Source organism: Dermacentor albipictus, chromosome 1 (genome assembly GCF_038994185.2).
Source record: "Dermacentor albipictus isolate Rhodes 1998 colony chromosome 1, USDA_Dalb.pri_finalv2, whole genome shotgun sequence".
NCBI lineage: Eukaryota > Metazoa > Arthropoda > Arachnida > Ixodida > Ixodidae > Dermacentor > Dermacentor albipictus.
Window position 1 is genome coordinate 448,016,070 of NC_091821.1, and position 17,889 is coordinate 448,033,958.

General features: G+C 46.5%; 1 protein-coding gene across 4 annotated transcripts in view; it reads left to right on the plus strand.

Annotated features, from left to right (window-relative positions):
- The window catches only part of LOC135915365 (uncharacterized), a 34,849-nt gene extending 27,694 nt beyond the window's left edge, over positions 1-7,155 (plus strand). For all 4 annotated transcript variants that reach the window (XM_065448395.1, XM_065448397.1, XM_065448396.2 and 1 more), the window contains 2 exons: positions 1,226-1,259; positions 6,792-7,155. In XM_065448395.1, coding sequence (XP_065304467.1) covers positions 1,226-1,259; positions 6,792-7,042 — 285 coding nt within the window. In that variant the 3' untranslated portion in view covers positions 7,043-7,155. The remainder of the gene's footprint in view (positions 1-1,225; positions 1,260-6,791) is intronic.
- Positions 7,156-17,889: the final 10,734 nt, after the last annotated feature.

Below are 17,889 nucleotides of genomic sequence, written 5' to 3' on the forward strand. Positions count from 1 at the left end.
GCGTTGTGTGATTTGACCAATGCAGGTATGTGTTGCTCCATCCACATTCGAGCTGGCTACTTCACGAAACGCCAGGCACTTAACGCTGCACTGCCATGCTGTCTTCATTCATGAATACGTATACATGTCATGAAACTCTCACGCAAGCTGACGCAGTACTGTTGAGCACATCCGAAAACAATCTCGAGCCATCTTCTTCAGTGCTATCGACATAAAACACATCTTCTCAAAATACCCAGGTGGTCTTTAAAATTCTTTGTCATTAGTGGCATTTTTAATGCGGTTAGCATTCTTTGAAAACTTCGACCTTATATAGGGCACTATCTTTCAGCCTATATTTATGTTTATCTCTGTAACTGTCTTCTCGCCGACTTGGCTCACTGGGTAACATCGATGGTTTGATAAGTACAGCACTGGGCTGCTCTGCTGAAGGAACAGGGTTCCAAACAAACCATCGGACTAACTTGGGTTTTTTGGGTGTGCACTGCTGAGTATGTGCAACTGGGTTTTGGCCACTCTTCAGTGGGCCTCTTTCGCGCGGACTTGAGTCACTGTGTGTGCGCCACTGGGTATGGGCCGCTCTTCAGTGGCATAAAAATCATTAAAAATTTCTGTGGCGCTAGGCAAAATGGGATCCGCGACATGTCTATTGAGACAACCTTCTCTGAATATATATTCACAAAGGCGTTACGCATACATTTCACGGTGGCGCCGCAAGACGGCGCAGCGTGTTCAGGGGGAAGCGCGAGAGAGGAAACCGGCTTCATGTACGCCTCATACAAGACGCATTCCGGCGGTGGCAATACGGTGTGTCGCTACACTACTTACGTGCGTGTAATTGCCGGAATTCTACATTTTGTCCAGGGCTAGATCGCTTGTTTTTGAAAGTGCGACGTGCAAACCGAACGCGATGATTCTTGAACACAGTTTTCTTACATCGTTGGCTATTAATAATAGAAAGGCTGCAGCTTGGTCGCTTTTAGAAATAGTGCAATGGGGACTGAGCCCGTTTTCTTCGCCGTTTTGCGAACCGAATGGATGAATTTAAGCTAATTTAATCAAATTAAATAAACCGCTCAAGTACCTTTCCAAGCTGCTTGCTTCGCTGTGAAAGCACAATAAATCACAGTGTATATCGCAGCTTTCCTTTAGTTTTTGAAGCATGTTAAACAATGTTGCCTTTTTCTGAAGCAAGATACAGTTGGTGCATTTTCTTATTGTGCAGGAAACACCGATGGGCATTCCACCTCCAGATAAAGGTAATATGTCGTTGCATACCAGGGTACTGTACTGGATATTGACGAAATCCACCACATTGTCAACTTCTGTAATGGCTGACAATATGAAGAATTTGATAATGTGGCGGAATCCGCCGATGTCCACAATAGCACAACCACTCGGAGCTTTATCATGGCATCTTCCAGCAAAATATAAAGGAAGGCCAGCTACAACGCCGACCAAGGGAAAATTTGATTAAATGGCGTTGTGGCAATGTACGTATGTATGTATGTGTGTGTGTGTGTGTATGTATGTATGTATGTATGTATGTATGTATGTATGTATGTATGTATGTATGTATGTATGTATGTATGTGTGTGTGTGTGTGTGTGTGTGTGTGTATGTGTTTGCGCGTGATCTTATTGGGGTGCCCTTATAAATTGGCGGTAAACAAGCGGCGGTGCTTCACATAATAAAATTATAAATTTGTTTTGTCTGCCGATATAAGCCCACGCTCGCCAGCTGATCAGTGAGATGTAGCCGCTTGTACAGAGAGCATGGGCAAAAGGTCCTGCTTGATCGAATAATTAGGACTCGGAGAACTGCACTGTTATGACGTGTGACGCGGCGTTGATATCAAATCAAATAAACAGCACAGCGTGTCCGACACAACCTCCTCTTTCAGTCGCCTTATAATACGTCCTCTAGGATCGCCCTGAGGCAGACCCGCCGAAGTAGGCCAGTGGCTATGGCGTTGCGCTGTTGAGGTTAAGGTCGCGGGTTCGATTTCGACCGCGGCGACCTCATTTCAATAGGGGCGGAATGCAAAAACGCTAGTGTACTGTGCATTGCGTGCCCGCCGAATAACCGCAGGTGGTCAACATTAATCTATAGCCCCTCCCCCCTCCCACTACGACGTGCCTCATAATCGGATCGTCGTTTTGGCACGTAAAATCGGAGCATTTAATTTTTGTCCTGAGGCCGACGTCGAGCTCACAGTTGGAGGTTTGATGTACGTGGCGCGCATTCGAGACGCCCCGACAGTGTCTTGCTCTCAACCAAGACGTTTTAGGTCTTGTTAGGCGCAGGCGGGGACAAAATATCGTGGCCCACGGAGCGCGTGGCAAGATGTAGCCAGCAACAGCTGATGGCAGGCGCTTAATGCTGAGAATGGCGTTCGCGTCCTATATAACCCGCAAGCATGGTAATTATCGAACTTCCGGCCGTCACCTTTGAAGCCTTGGAAATAACTGCAAGGGATGAGTTTGCCTCTCCAATGACGCGCCTTTTAAACAGCCGAGAATAGATAAACAGATGCTGTTGCTTTCACGGCGCACGCGTTTCAGAAGCACTGCGCAGACAATTTCCTTTTGGATTCAGTGGAAATGCTACGAAATGCGTTAGCATTAGCTCAAGATTACCCCAACTGTATGAAAGTCCGGTCACTAGTGCAGCAGGAGTGTGGCTTGCAGCAATTTGCAATTGAAAGGTGACTGCCGGAAGTGCGATAACTGCCATGTTTGCTAGCCAGATAGAGCGCGAGCGCCAGTGACACCAGGTGCGTATACCGTTAGATGTCGCTGGCTAGAACTTTGCACTTGTCACTCGAGCCTCTTGCCACGTGCTACCATGGGCCACAATATCTTGCCCCCGCTTGTAATACACATGATTTACAACGAGACATTGTGCTTAGTTCGCAGAGAGTGTGTTTACGGGGTTTGAGGGGCGTGGTTGGTTAATCAATGCGGAGCATTCTTCCTCAGGTGCAGCAACGTTTTTACATAAAGGTGCGCGGGCTGGCGGGGCATCTCTTTGTTTTGCTGGGCCGATCCCGGTGATGTGCAGTCTAAAATCATGTGCCACAGGGGCGATTGGGCATGTGCATTGTGTATGTGCACTGAGGCGAATGTGTATGGGCCACTAGGTATCTCTGGCTGTGCTTAATCTCGCCGCAGCATGTCTCCACTGCTCAAGTTACCCATTGGGTTTGGCAGTGTCGTGCATCGCCTTCACCGACAAGGACGTGCGCCGAGCCCTCCGTGCTTTGTTCGTGCATGTTACAGCAAAACGTTTAAGCACTTACTGCTAGAATGTTGAACATTACTCAGTTCTCGCTGTGTGCTGCTGAGCAAGTTCCCATGAATTAATCTTACTCGAACTGTGCCTGCTGATGTGTCCAAACGGTCGTGCTTCAACTCTATATGATGCGCTCAAAGCTGCCCTGAAATTTTTATGAACCACGGTACTAGACTCTCGCCCGTAATGACGGTACTCTGCGCGCGACTGTGTGATGTGTTGTGAGGTGCCTTCCTCTCCATTTTGCTTTCTTTTATCTCCTTTTTTCATTCTTTATCTGTGCTCTTTAAGCAGGTGAGACATGATGTCCCTTTTAGGCGACAATTGCTAGACCGCTTCTCTTTCTCTTTGTGACGTTGTGCACTGGGCCCGTGGTTCTCGGTTATAGTTTGCTTTCCATCTCATATCTTGCAAGAAAGACATTCTCCATTACTTATATTAAATATAAACACTACGCCACATAATCTCAACGTGACCATTCGCTACACAACAGTTACAGTATTCATACAGCCATTCTCTACAGGTCATGACTGTTTCGCATTACGCAAGCGTCAGCTACAGTCAAGTCTGCCAATTTATTGTTCAGTTTCTCTGCTCGTCTTCCCCATTCAAAATAACATGGTAAATCTGTAGCAGGACGAACCTACTTCAGGCTTCTTGTCTGTATGAAAACTTGTCTCTTTTCACCTGTATCAAAAACTTGCGCCGGAAAGTTTCGCGTGCTTTCTTTGTCTCGTATCGGTGCACTGTAACCAAGTCTGGTAAGTATGATCAGTTTGTATTCATACGCTGTGATGAAATGACTGGCCTGGGCTGTGTTAGTGGAATGGAAGGGTTTTGATGGCGCACTGTGTGTATCTCTCAAGACCCTGTTATCTATATACAGCGATCTCTAATGTACATTACGCTGCGCGGTTGTTGGCACCGAGACGAAAAGAAAATCAATTATTGTGATTTCTCAATCAGTCGACCACCCGGCTGGCGTACTTTGCAGACAGCTCGACAACCGGAACAAACACTTGTTACTCAGCCCACATGATCAGAAAAAAAAGGAAGGAACGATTTTGTTCGGTTCCTGCTATGTGGCAAAGCAACTTGACGAGGCGTGGCCTAGAATCTAAAACCGCAGGTAATAATCACGCACTGGAAGTGACTGCTTCTTTGTGTTTCTGTCTACCTCCCCCACCCCATTGTTTTTCCTTTCTCTCTTTGGCGCTCATAGCACAACTCTACGCTAAATCACAAATTGTAGGCTTGTCTCCGAACCGTTTAGTACTGGCAGCTCGACAACAGTGAGCCGCTCAACGCTGCCACGACGGGGACCCACTTTTATTTATGAAGAAAATCCAAGGCCGCACCGTCTTACTCTGCATGTTTTCACTAATCAGTGCACTGACTCGCTTACTGCATGTTTCCAGGCACAGGCCATAGCACAGAAGGCGTTTATACCACTTATGTGCGCTATGGGTATATCAGGTATTTCTATTTATGCGGCACACTTTATTTTAAAGGGAACTGTCATATCTATTGCCGCTGCTGTCTTTGCACATAAGTTACGTGGATAGACCGATGTTAGCAGCAAAAAAACGTTAGGGCAATGATTTAGCAAATTATTTAAAACATGCGCGTTAGCTTTCTTAATTACTCAGTTTCGGGCACGTGTCGTAACTGTGAAATTAAAGCCGAGGAGTAGAGATGTCATGCCAGCTTAGAAGAAATCCCAGGACTACCACTTCTGACATATCCGTCCGCGAAATCTGCTAAAAAAATGCCTCGGCGTTCTAGTGAAGATCCTGACCAAACTGGTAATGTTTTGGGGAAACTGTTTAGTTGAACTCCAATGTATTCCATAGCACATCTTAAGGGTCGCATACCTGGACAGTGGTGCTAGCCTTAGGATTTCTGCTAAGAAGACGGGACTTCACTACTGCTCGGCTTCAGTTTTGCAATTGGAACATGCGCCCTAAAGTAATTTTTAAAATTACTTAGCACACTGTTGGTCATTAACGAAATCGTCGTCAAAATTTCTCTTCCTGCTAATGTGCGCCAATTCAAGTAGCTTGTGTGCAAGAGCAGCAGGTGCACAGATATGCCAGTTTCTTCTAAAATAATGTGTTACACTGAAAAGAAACACCTGGCTTAAAGGTCGCCAACTAGGTGCACTTGAACTGGTTTAGCAAATGCAATTAATTTCAACTTTCAATACACCTCATCATAACATGGTTTACCTAAATAAATAAGGAGGGGGGGAGGGGGAACACGTGTATGCATGCTATGTCGAAAGGTTCAAAATTTAAGCTGTGTATGACTTTTCTCAAAATCAGCAGTTGTTGCCAATCGCACGAACTTGTATGGTTGTATTATTCGCTAAAGTGGACGAGATATACTGATATCAAATTAGAAAGAGACCGCGATTCCTATGCACTAGCTTCTGAGTTAATTCTGAATTAGAGGTTCAGTAGGTAACACGAACAGTGTCTGAATAAAGGAAGGCTTCGCCCAGACCGAACTTTCTGACAAAGTACTTTCGTGGGGTCAAAAGGTCCGCTTCGTATCGATACATCACTTATTTGAAGACGGGGGATAGATCGAAGCCCCCATTTTCTTGCTACTCCATTGCCTTGTTTCAATTTTGTAGAGTGTGCTTCTGCTGAGAATGATGACTGTTCGATGTAACCTGCATTCAACTGTTCTTACGCAAAATCATTTCTGGGGCTTTAGGTGCCAAAACGACGAAATCAGAATGAGACACGCTTTAGGCGGAGACTCCTGTGAAATTTTCACCACTTGTGGTTCTGAATCATGCACCTAAATCTGTTTGCACCCTCCCCCCCCCCCCCCCCCCCCACACACACACACCTCGAATCGAAATGCGGCCGCCGCGAACGAAATCGCAGCCACGGCCACGACCGTAGCAGCACAAGACCACAGCATACATCGAGCTACCGCGGCGGGTCGTTGAACGGCTTTAGGATTTTTTATTAAGTATAGCAGATAGCTCGTTGTGCCATTGTCTATGCCACGTATCAGCTATGACTAGCTGGACGCCAGTCCGCGAAATGAAGAGATCCACGGCAGCATTTAATTCACTTAAGTTCATAAAGTTCAAGCTCTACAATATTGTTTGCGACAGCGGGTAGTTGAGTCCTAATTGTGGATAAGTAAAGTGAAATATTCAAATCCGCAGCATGAGAGAAATTACTTGTTTTAATTACCCCATATTTGCGAAATTTGACAAAAGAGCTGGACGTGTTAAACAACACGTGCACTTTTGAGCTAAAACGGTGATTGGGGCATGGTCTTGGCGTTCAGGACTTCGACGATTCCCCGTGAATAGTGTTTTTCCCCGCGCCGCAGCGAGATCACAAACGACTCAGTGTTTCACAGAGTGCGAACGCTGCCCAACTCGCAGTTTGCGTGCGTTGCTGGCGTTCTAGGAGGCGCGGAGAAGGGCAACAAATCAGCACGAATCTTTGTGTGATGTATTCTTGCAACAGCTGACGTCGAAGACACAACGCAGCCGGAGGACGAGCCCACCACAACAGGCAGCGGCGTCGAAGGAGCAGAAACTGGGGAAGACGAGGCAGCGGGTGAAATCGAACGCGAGGAGCGAGTCATTCCCGTCAGGCGGCAGGAGCTGGTGGACATCGTGTCGCAGGCCAAGATCACCCGCGTCATCATCGGCGAGCAGCTCGCGGGCCCAGCCGCAAGGCGCCGTCGAATTCTGGTTCGCCATAAGCGCCCATAAGCACATGCTTGCGGAAACTGCATGAATCGCCAGAACATCTAGTGAAGCAGACGAACAATAAACAAACGAATAATCTGACATAAGAACAAAAAGAAAACAAGACAAACCGAAAACAGCGGCGTTTCCGTACCGGCCATCACGAGCAGCACCGTTGGGGGAGCAAGGGAACGCACCTTTCTTGCTCTCTATTGTGGCCACAAACAACGCCATGCCTAGATAATGCTGCCGAATTACAGGTTGCGTTATTGTTCTAACGTTAATTTAAAATCCCCAAATGAAAAACAAATGCATCAGATGAGGCAATTTTGCCAACTGTGCGACAAAATCTCGAGCTGTTGATCTCATCGACAAGTATTCCCGCTTGGCGAACCCGCTCTTCAGTTCTGCTCGTTTCCCACCGTTGTGGTTCATTGGCTATGGCTTTCTGGTGCAGATTACCAAGTTGCGCGTTCAGCTCTCAGATGTCGCAGCCGAATTCATGAGGCACGATTGCTAAAATGCCTGATTTATGTCAGTTTATAATAGGTTTTTGCGTGACTGTAGAGAAGTGTTCAAAATAAAGCCAGCTCTTCTCCTGAAAATAAAGAAAAAGCTATCACTGCAACTGATAAAAAATTAAAAACTCAGGTGTTTTACGTGCGGTAACCACGATATGATTATGAGGCGCGCCGTAGTGGAGGTACTCTGGCTTAATTTTGACTACCTGGGGTTCTTTAACCTTCACCCAATGGCCAGTACACGGGTGTTCTTGCATTTCGCCCCCATCGAAATACGGCCGGCGCCGACGGGATTCAATCCCGCAATTTCGGGTTCAGCAGCGCAACAGCAAATCCACTACGCGACCAGAGCCCAGTTGCTCAAAAATTCGTTCTGTTCGGGAAACTGAATCCGAAACTAAGAATTTACAGGCGTGGTCATTCTGTAGTAAGTGTACTAGGAGCGGAGTAGACGACAGTGTGATAAAGAAATAATTGACGTGTTCAAGCGACAACGGATTAAGCTTAATTAATTAACCAGTTCTTTTATGTGAGAATTCGCATAACTAGAAATCCGCGATGAATTCATAAATGTAATCGAGTTTTTGATTTCTTTCACCACACACTTTCATCTGCTAGCCACTTAGACACCTCACTTAGTAGAGCACTTGGACTTGCGAAGTAGGGGTCCTGGTTTCTATTTTCATGCACGGGTTAAATAATCAACAGCGTTTGTTTATCGAGGAAGCCATGTTACTCCCAATGCGGCGCTCTGTTACCGCCAAGAACAGCCCTCCTTGTTTGTCTCTAAGGTATTTCCTGCTAACAGTCTCTGCGTTTGATCGACTTCGTATTTTGGGCCGCAGTAGGTTGCGTACGAGCTCAAGCACGTGTTCTATCATTGGAATATCGAGGCTATATTTGACTCAATATGCGCTTCGCGCAATGAAACTCATCATTCTGTTCAGGAGATGACAAACATGACACCTCGCTTGAGACATAAACATAAGGGGCCGAATAATTAAAGCTTTTCGGTCGCAATATAACGAAGAGGAACAAGCCTTTTGGGTTTTCGCTGTCAGTGGCCGGGTGCCTTCTCTAATAGGCCTGACATCACGATAGCTTGGACCCGCTTTTACGAACATTTATATTAGCCCGTGGGCCAAAATTCGCAAGGCTTTCCACTCGTCAGTGGTGGTCGCCATGGGCTGGCTGTTCTGGGTAATATTATGCTTGACATCACGACTGAGTGCCGCCAGGTCATACGAAATGCTTTTTCATAACTATTTTTTTCTAAGTAAGGGCAAAGGTTCTTACGTAAAACTGTTTGTAAAGGTAAATTCCAGCCAATCCCGCTGCTATTCATATGGTATAAAACCAACGGCTGCCAGGCAATGACGAATAGCACTTCTGAATGAAAACCATTTTCAATTCACCCTTTGAAGATTTCGAAAAACTTTTTAAACGCACACGTACCAAAAAAAAAAAGATATTCGTCCCAACTGGTACGTTTGTGAACGCTTACAAAAGTAACTCAGAGGTGCAGAGCGCAGCTATAATGGAGTTGTTTAGCCGGTTAGTGATATGCACAGGACGACACTTCTGCTACAGGGCGTATTGCAGAAATAAGGTCACGGGCAGGCTGTCAAAGGAAATAATTTGAGTCGTGTTGCTCCCTTCGAAAGGCCACACCAACAACACAGAGCATAGAGGGAAAAAATTACTGCGAGAAGTATGGATTGACTGACTTTGAGAAGTAGTGCTGTGCAAGTAAGAATGCTCAACGCGTGATCGCTTGCAGCCAAAATGCTTTCTTTATCGAAAGAAACCATCAAATTCAAACGAAAATGTCGTGAAAGTTATGTAACGGTAACTTACAAGCAACCCTTTGTCCTATGGTAAGAGGCACCGTCCCGTTAGCCATGGAAGTAAGCGTAAATGGCAGTTACGGTAGTACTGCTTTCTTTCGCTTTGTGCTTACCACTCGTGTCCACCGCTTCATTTACAAACATCAATATTTATTCATATCTCCAGGGAGATTGATGGACACATATTGTGTGACGGTCGTTGATACAGCCAAACAGAGACGATCGCTCGAAATAAATTATGTTAAAAATATGCCCCAGTTTTCTAGAAAGGCGAAGCACCGATTGAAAAAGCAAATTAGTGGATAGCTGTACGAAGTAAGGATAGTATTCTTGCGGTCGTATAGAGTTGTGAACATTCGCTTACTAACTAAATTAACAGTGATAGAATATGCAAGCCTGACTAACGAGGACGTAGGAAAAAACATACACACAAAGACAGCGCTGTCTTTGTGTACCAGCTTCTTTCTATGTCCTTGTTCAGTCGGGCTTACACATTCTATCGTGGATTCCAAACAACTAGCCCGCCAACGTGTTTTACTGAATTAACAAGCACAATTAAGAGCACCGGTCCCCCTCTCCCTCCCCCATAAAGCACTCCCCTTTCTGCCACAAGGCTTCGCCTATTAAACGCAGCAATAAAGACGTATAAAAAAAACAAGCACGTTGTTACACGTGCACAGGTAAACATGAACACATCTCGCTTGATGAGCGTGGAAACTCGCTGTCAAAATGCTGGAGTGAGGAATCGCGGCAGCAGCAAGTGAATTCACCTTTGTGCATCTCTCGCTTTACCGCGAACAAAACGTCGAAAGCACAGCGCCTCCGAAGTTACTCGCACTATGCGCACTCGGCAAACATCGCAGATCGCTTTGAAGACGAGGCCTGCGCGGGCGCGCACTCTGGCGACATCGAAAATCGCTTTCCAGAAACACGAGCGCCGGCAACGCGTCCCTACGGCGTCGCCATTCGCGTGTCCAACGTACCAAACGCCGTGGTAAAGGCCGCGGTTGTCTCCACTCTATACGGAACAGCGGGCGAGGAGGCCATCGATGCATCCTAGCAGTCGCCGGTGAAGAACGCCCCTCCTCTCTCGTTTGATCCTCTGCCTTGCGCGTGACAGGAGAGGGCGCATTTCTGGCCCGCGTTCCTCGCTCGCGCACGCGATTGAACCGCGTTTGCCGGCTAACCATTGCACCCTTTCACTCGCGCATACAACATACCGCGCGCGGCGGTGGTTTCATCGTCCTTGGACTTTATACGGAACCTACCGCCGACGACGACGCGAAGGGCAGAAATATGCCTGGAGTGTCCGTATAGTTGCCATCACTACAATAAATAAATTATTTCATCTCTGCCGTTATCTCCAATTATGTTGTTCGGCCCGCAATGCACAACGTCTCACATCATTTTCGAAAACAATTTGTTGAATAAATGGGAACAGTAAATTTTGTTCAGTCCAATCAAAGCCGTCGTACGGATTTCATAGAATACACGATCATGGGAAACTCTCTTTGCAAAGATTAATATGCGAACGAAAAGCTGGCTGATGTGTTTTTGCTACGAGAACAGAGGTTATATATGAATGCAGCCTTCTCGAACGATTCTGGACCTCGTGATCTGTACGTTTTTAACTTTCGGACGCTCAAACTGGGATGGAAGAGGGTAAGGAAAGGCGGGGTCCGTAATCATAGTCACGTCCGATTGGCTGCAGCTATGCTTGTAGAAGGATAAATGAAGGTAAGGAAGCAAGTGTGGCTACCTGAGACACTGACCCTTGCTCCAGGAACCATAGGAAGCATAGCCTCTACACAGACGACATTACCCTGTGGGTCACCGGAGGCTACGACGGGTACATCCAAGACACGCTGCAGCATGCCATCAACGAGGTTATTGCATACGTAGAACCGCGCGTCCTGGAGTGCTCCTCATAGAAATTGGAGCTCCTTCTATACAAGCCTTCGTTGGGCGGTCGACACCCAGACCCCCCTCCCCGCCCCCCCATATGAAATGCATCTCCTTCTTCATTAGAAAATATAAATGAGCTAAATAAACGGACAAAAACAACACGATAACTGGACAGGGCGACCTATCCCATTCTTTTCTCTTGTGTGTGTCCGTTTATTTGGCGTCTTTTTATTTTATAATGAACAGCTACCAACTAGCCCAACAAGAAGTGCTTTTAAACTCCATGTGCATCAGTAACGGATATATACAGTGCCTAGCATCCGTATCTTTGGCTTACGCATACAACAAAACGGCAGAAACACGGAGTTACTCAAGCAATTAAATAATCATGAACGCCAAACCAGTCGCCTCATGCACACATCGCAAATGGACACCGTGGCATGAAAGAAAACAGCCTGATATACATGGCAACCACCTTCGCTCTGAGCAAGATCACATATGTCGCCCCGTACCTTCGCATCAGTGCGACTTACAAGCTCAAACTGAATATCATGATCAAGAGGGCATATGAACAGGCCCTCCATCTTCCCATTTCCACCTCTAACGAGAAACTGAACGCCCTCGGCATTCACAACACCATAGACGAGCTTATTGAAGCTCAGCGTGTTACCCAATACGAACGACTCTCCAATTGCGCCACGGGCAGGTACTTTTCACGCACCCTAGGCATAACCTATACATCACTCACGTAGGACCAAAAGTACCCGCTCCTTCGAACATTCGCGCTTATCTGGTTATCGCGCCCATACCTCGCAATATGCAACTTGAACACAATCAGGAGCCGACGCGCAGACAGAGCTAAACAACTACAAAAGCACCGCGACCAAGCCGTAGACGCAGCATATATATGGAAACAGCGGAATACCCCCACCAAATGCCATGGCGGCCGCGGCGGCGCTGGCTCGCAGTACTACTTCGCCGCTACAGCATCAATACTAACCACTCAAACCCGAAGAAGGAGAAGAGAAGAAACGGCCATCGATTTGGCCAACGACTCCAGCAATGCACACTGCATCATCATCATCATCAGCCTGGTTACGCCCACTGGAGGGCAAAGGCCTCTCCCATACTTCTCCAACTACCTCGGTCATGTACTAATTGTGGCCATGTTGTCCCTGCAAACTTCTTAATCTCATCCGCCCACCTAACTTTCTGCCGCCCTCTACTACACTTCCCTTCCCTTGGAATCCATTCCGTAACTCTTAATGACCATCGGTTATCTTCCCTCGTCATTACGTGTCCTGCCAATGCCCATTTCTTTTTCTTGATTTCAACTAAGATATCATTAACTCGCGTTTGTTTCCTCACCCAATCTGCCCTTTTCTTATCCCTTAACGTTACACCTATCATTCTTTTTTCCGTAGCTCGTTGCGTCGTCATCAATTTAAGCAGAACCCTTTTCGTAAGCCTCCAGGTTTCTGCCCCGTACGTGAGTACTGGTAAGACACAGCTGTTATAAATTTTTCTCTCGAGCGATAATGGCAATCTGCTGTTCATGATCTCAGAATGCCTGCCAAACGCACCCCAGCCCATTCTTATTCTTCTGATTATTTCTGTCTCATGATCCGGATCAGTAGTCACTACCTGTCCTAAGTAGATGTATTCCCTTACTACTCCCAGTGCCTCACTACCTATCGTAAACTGCTGTTCTCTTCCGAGACTGTTAAACATTACCTCAGTTTTCTGCAGATTAATTTTCAGACCCACCCTTCGGCTTTGCCTCTCCAGGTCAGTGAGCATGCATTGCAGTTGATCCCCTGAGTTACTAAGCAAGGCAATGTCATCAGTGAATAGCAAGTTACTAAGGTATTCTCCATTAACTCTTATCACCAATTCTTCCCAATCCAGGTCTCTGAATACCTCCTGTAAACACGCTGTGAATAGCATTGGAGAGATTGTATCTCCCTGCCTGACGCCTTTCTTTATTGGGATTCTGTTGCTTTCTTTATGGAGGACTACGGTGGCTGTGGAGCCGCTATAGATATTTTCAGTATCTTTACATACGGCTCGTCTACACCCTGATGCCCCAATGCCTCCATGACTGCTGAGGTTTCGACTGAATCAAACGCTTTCTCGTAATCAATGAAAGCTATATGTAAAGGTTGGTTATATTCCGCACATTTTTCTATCACCTGATTGATAGTGTGAATATGGTCAATTGTTGAGTAGCCTTTACAGAATCCTGCCTGGTCCTTTGGTTGACGGAAGTCTAAGGTGTTGCTGATTCTATTTGCAATTACCGTAGTAAATTCTTTGTAGGCAACGGACAGTAAGCTGATCAGTCTATAACTTTTCAAGTCTTCCAAATCCCATTTCTCATGGATTAGGATTATGTTAGCGTTCTTCCAAGATTCCGGTATGCTCGAGATCATGAGGCATTGCGTATACAGGGTGGCCAGTTTTTCTAGAACAATCTACTCACCATCCTTCAACAAATCTGCTGTTACCTGATCCTCCCCAGCTGCCTTCTCCCTTTGCATAGCTCCCAAGACTTTCTTTACTTCTTCCGGCGATACTTGTGGGATTTCAAATTCCGCAATATTCAAAATATTGTCGGCTTTGTCTCTTAACGAATACATCTGATTCTTGCCTATTCCTAGTTTCTTCTTCACTGCTTTCAGGCTTCCTCCGTTCCTGAGAGCATGCTCAATTCTATTCACGTTATACTTCCTTATGTCAGCAGCCTTACGCTTGTTGATTAACTTGGAAAGTTCTGCCAGTTCTATTCTAGCTGTAGGGTTAGAGGCTTTCATACATTGGCGTTTCTTGATCAGTACTTTCGTCTCCTGCGATAGCTTACTGGTATCCTGTCCAACGGAGTTACCACCGACTGCTATTGCACACTCCTTAATGATGCCCATAAGACTGTCGTTCATTACTTCAACACTAAGGTCCTCTTCCTGAGGGAAAGCCGAATACCTGTTCTCTAGCTTGATTTGGAATTACTCTATTTTCCCTCTTACCGGTAACTCATTGATATACTTCTTATGTACCAGTTTCTTCCGTTCCCTCCTCATGTCTAGGGTAATTCGAGTTCTTACCATCCTATGGTCCCTGCAGCGCACCTTGCCGAGCACGTCCACATATTGTATGATGCCAGGTTTAGCGCAGAGTATAAAGTCTATTTCATTTCTAGTCTCGCCATTCGGGCTCCTCCACGTCCACTTTCGGCTATCCCGCTTGCGGAAGAAGGTATCCGTTATCCGCATATTATTCCGTTCTGCAAACTCTACAAATAACACTCCCCTGATAGTCCTAGAACCTATGCAACATTCCCCCACTGACTTCTCTCCAGCTCGCTTCTTGCGTACCCTGACATTGAGGTCGTCCATCAGTATAGTGTATTTTGTTTTGACTTTACCCATCGCCGATTCCACGTCCTCATAGAAGCTTTCGACTTCCTGGTCATCATGACTGGATGTAGGGGCGTAGACCTGTACAACCTTCATCTTGTACCTCTTATTGAGTTTCACAACAAGGCCTGCCACCCTCTCGTTAATGCTATTGAATTCCCGTATGTTACCAGCTATATTCTTATTAATCAGGAATCCGACTCCTAGTTCTCGTCTCTCCCCTAAGCCCAGGTAGCACTGGACGTGCCCGCTTTTTACCACTGTATATACTTCTTTTGGCCTCCTAACTTCACTGAGCCCTATTATATCGCATTTACTGCCCTCTAATTCCTCCAATAGCACTGCTAGACTCGCCTCACTAGATAACGTTCTAGCGTTAAACGTTGCCAGGTTCATATTCCAATGGTGGCCTGTCCAGAGCCCGTGATTCTTAGCGCGCTCTGCTGCGTCGCAGGTCTGACCGCCGCCGTGGTCAGTTGCTTCACAGCTCCTGGGGACTGAGGGCCGGGGTTTGATTGTTGTGTTCACATAGGACGTTGTGGCGAAGTACTGCACCAGGGTGGCCAATCCTGCTCTGGTGAGGGAGTGCATTACCGGTTCTGGTCACCGGGATCAGGCCACACTCCATCCCTGTTTTATGCAATTTTATCAACATGCGGATTTAAAAAAAAAAATCCGGCGGAAAATTGCACGGCACCAGGATTCGAACCACGGACCTCTTGCACGCAAGGCGGGTGTTCTACCTCTACGCCACCGCTGCACTTTTTTTTTCTTCATTGCCTGTTAGGCATACACGAAAAGCAGATACAGTGCATTGTCACTTTTAAAAGTGCTGTCACATCACTTTCAGCACGTAAGGGGTTAAAAACGCAGTTGTTTCATCATAGAGAGTTCCCCTAAAAGGGGGTACCACTCAGGCTTTTCAGTTTGAACTGTGTACACTTCTCTCAAGTATTCTACACTCTCAATGAAATACTCTCGTGCCGGTCGCGAATTCAAGTCCTCGTTGCGCACGGCCATCCGCGTCCTCCACACGCTGTGGAGTACTAGTGCCATGAACATGTCGTAGGGCGCACCCCCTACGTTCTTGACAGGCAGAAAACGGATGCCGTACGGGGTAATGGGCAAGTCTTTCTTCAAGGTCCTCTGGAGGATGTCCCAGAGAAAGACTGCATCACAGCAATCCAGAAATATGTGTTCAACTGTCTCCGGCTTTTTGCAGATGATGCAGTCCACAGACCAAGCAACAAAAATGCCCTTTTCTCGCAGCCAAGGTTTTGTAGGGAGTGTGCCACTATGTAGCTGGAAGAAGAACGTTTCAGCACTGCGTCATCAGCGATTCCAAAACGGTGATTTGCAACTATGTAAGAGGACTGATAGCACCCCAAGCTCAGAAGATATTCTCCGGCATTCCCCCTTAAGGCGACGCCGCGTCCACTTCATCTACGCCTTTGGTCACTAGGGTCTGGCTGGAAACGAAGTCGTCCAAGATGCTAGTCGGTTAGTCTAGCGGTTAGTAGATTAGTCTAGAGGTTTGTCTCCGAATTCCGGCCACCCTTGGAGCCCATAAAGGATACAATAAATTTTTATCTCTCTCTGGAACCGTTGGATCTTGGGAAACGTAGCTGAAGTAATCTTGTATGCAAAAGGCCAATAAAATGCTGATGCACTTGTTCAAGACAAATAGACCGTAGACCACTCTTGACTGTGTGACTGAATGTTCTTCGGCGAAATAAGAACAAGCCCGAACAGGTGAGAGACCGCCAGCGACAGAAGGCTGAAGCGCAATGTGTGTTACAGGCTTCGTTCGCGTTCATCTCTCACGTCAGTCATCTGTCCGCTGTTACGCCGTTATTATATTGCATTGCCGTAGAAGACACATTGTTTAGTTACCATTTGTTTAATTCCAAGTGCTGCTAAAAAATGTCAGGAATATTTGGAAGGGCAACCTAACTTAATGCTAAGCATCATTTGATGTAATAAATTATGCTCTCTCGCTACTCTACACGCAAGTTAGCGAAATGAAATGCGAGCGTCATGTTAATCAGCTGCGTACACGTAACTTGATCCCGCCCATACACAGTGAGCGCCCGTCGCCTTTGTTTTCCGTCTCTTCCAAAGATATTACTTAAAGGAGTGCCGACGTACACATATAAATGGAGGATACATAGCCATTACAAAGCCTAGCAAACACTCATTCGGTATTATGAAATACCAAAACTGGCCTTGAAGTTCCGGGTCTATGAACAGCGACTTTTTTCTTGTGTCCTGACACGGAGAAAAATTTGTTGACGTCGTGTAACAATAAAGCAAACTATGGCGACATTGCTGACAAGAACAATAAGCGATAATGCTGCGCGCGTTTGTTTTAAGTGCACTCGCATGTGGTAGCTGCCGTGATCGCAGTCATGGAGCGAGCCCGTGTATGATTACGCCATCACGGGTCCAGCTTCTCGGCAACGAAACCGAAAATAGTTAGCATGAACAAGTACTATAGGCAAATTTTCGGGGGCCTTCTGACACTTGCGAGGGTTTTTAAAGGGTTCAAAGGGCTTGAACCTTCACTTATTAAAAAAATGCATGAGCCATTCCACTTTGCTAGGGTGGACGACCAGCGAAGCTGTTTAGCAGACGACACAGAGGTGACCCAGAATATTGAGCAAAGGTACGAACATATTTGCTGTCCTAATCTGTGATCATCCTGGCGGTATATGTTCGCACACAAATTCGCGTAACACCTGCGTTATTGAAAGTATCCGTCACGTAAGACAATGAATGTCTCATACCCCCTTAGGCAATGGCTAATACCCCTGTAAGGGCGGCCTCCTCATTACGATGAAGAGAAGTGAAATTCTACGCTGAAATGTTGTTGTTGTTGTCCTGAGTGACTGTAGCACATACCCACAGTGGGGGATTGACCATGAATCGGGTGGTTAATTGGGTGTCTAATTAGGTGTACGCTGAAATGGCGAACGACAATGGAGCCAGCTGTGCAGAAGACGACGATGACGAATGCGCGAGCAGTGTCTCTAGCGCATTTGCACTGGTGGCGCCGAGAATTTTCGAACACTCCTTTTTGAAAAAGTTGTACAAAACATTTTTAAAGCGAAGCTTTTTTTATGCGAAGCATACTAGCCGCACAACCACGCTCTTCCTTCCTGCGCCGCGCGTGGCCGCGTAGCTAC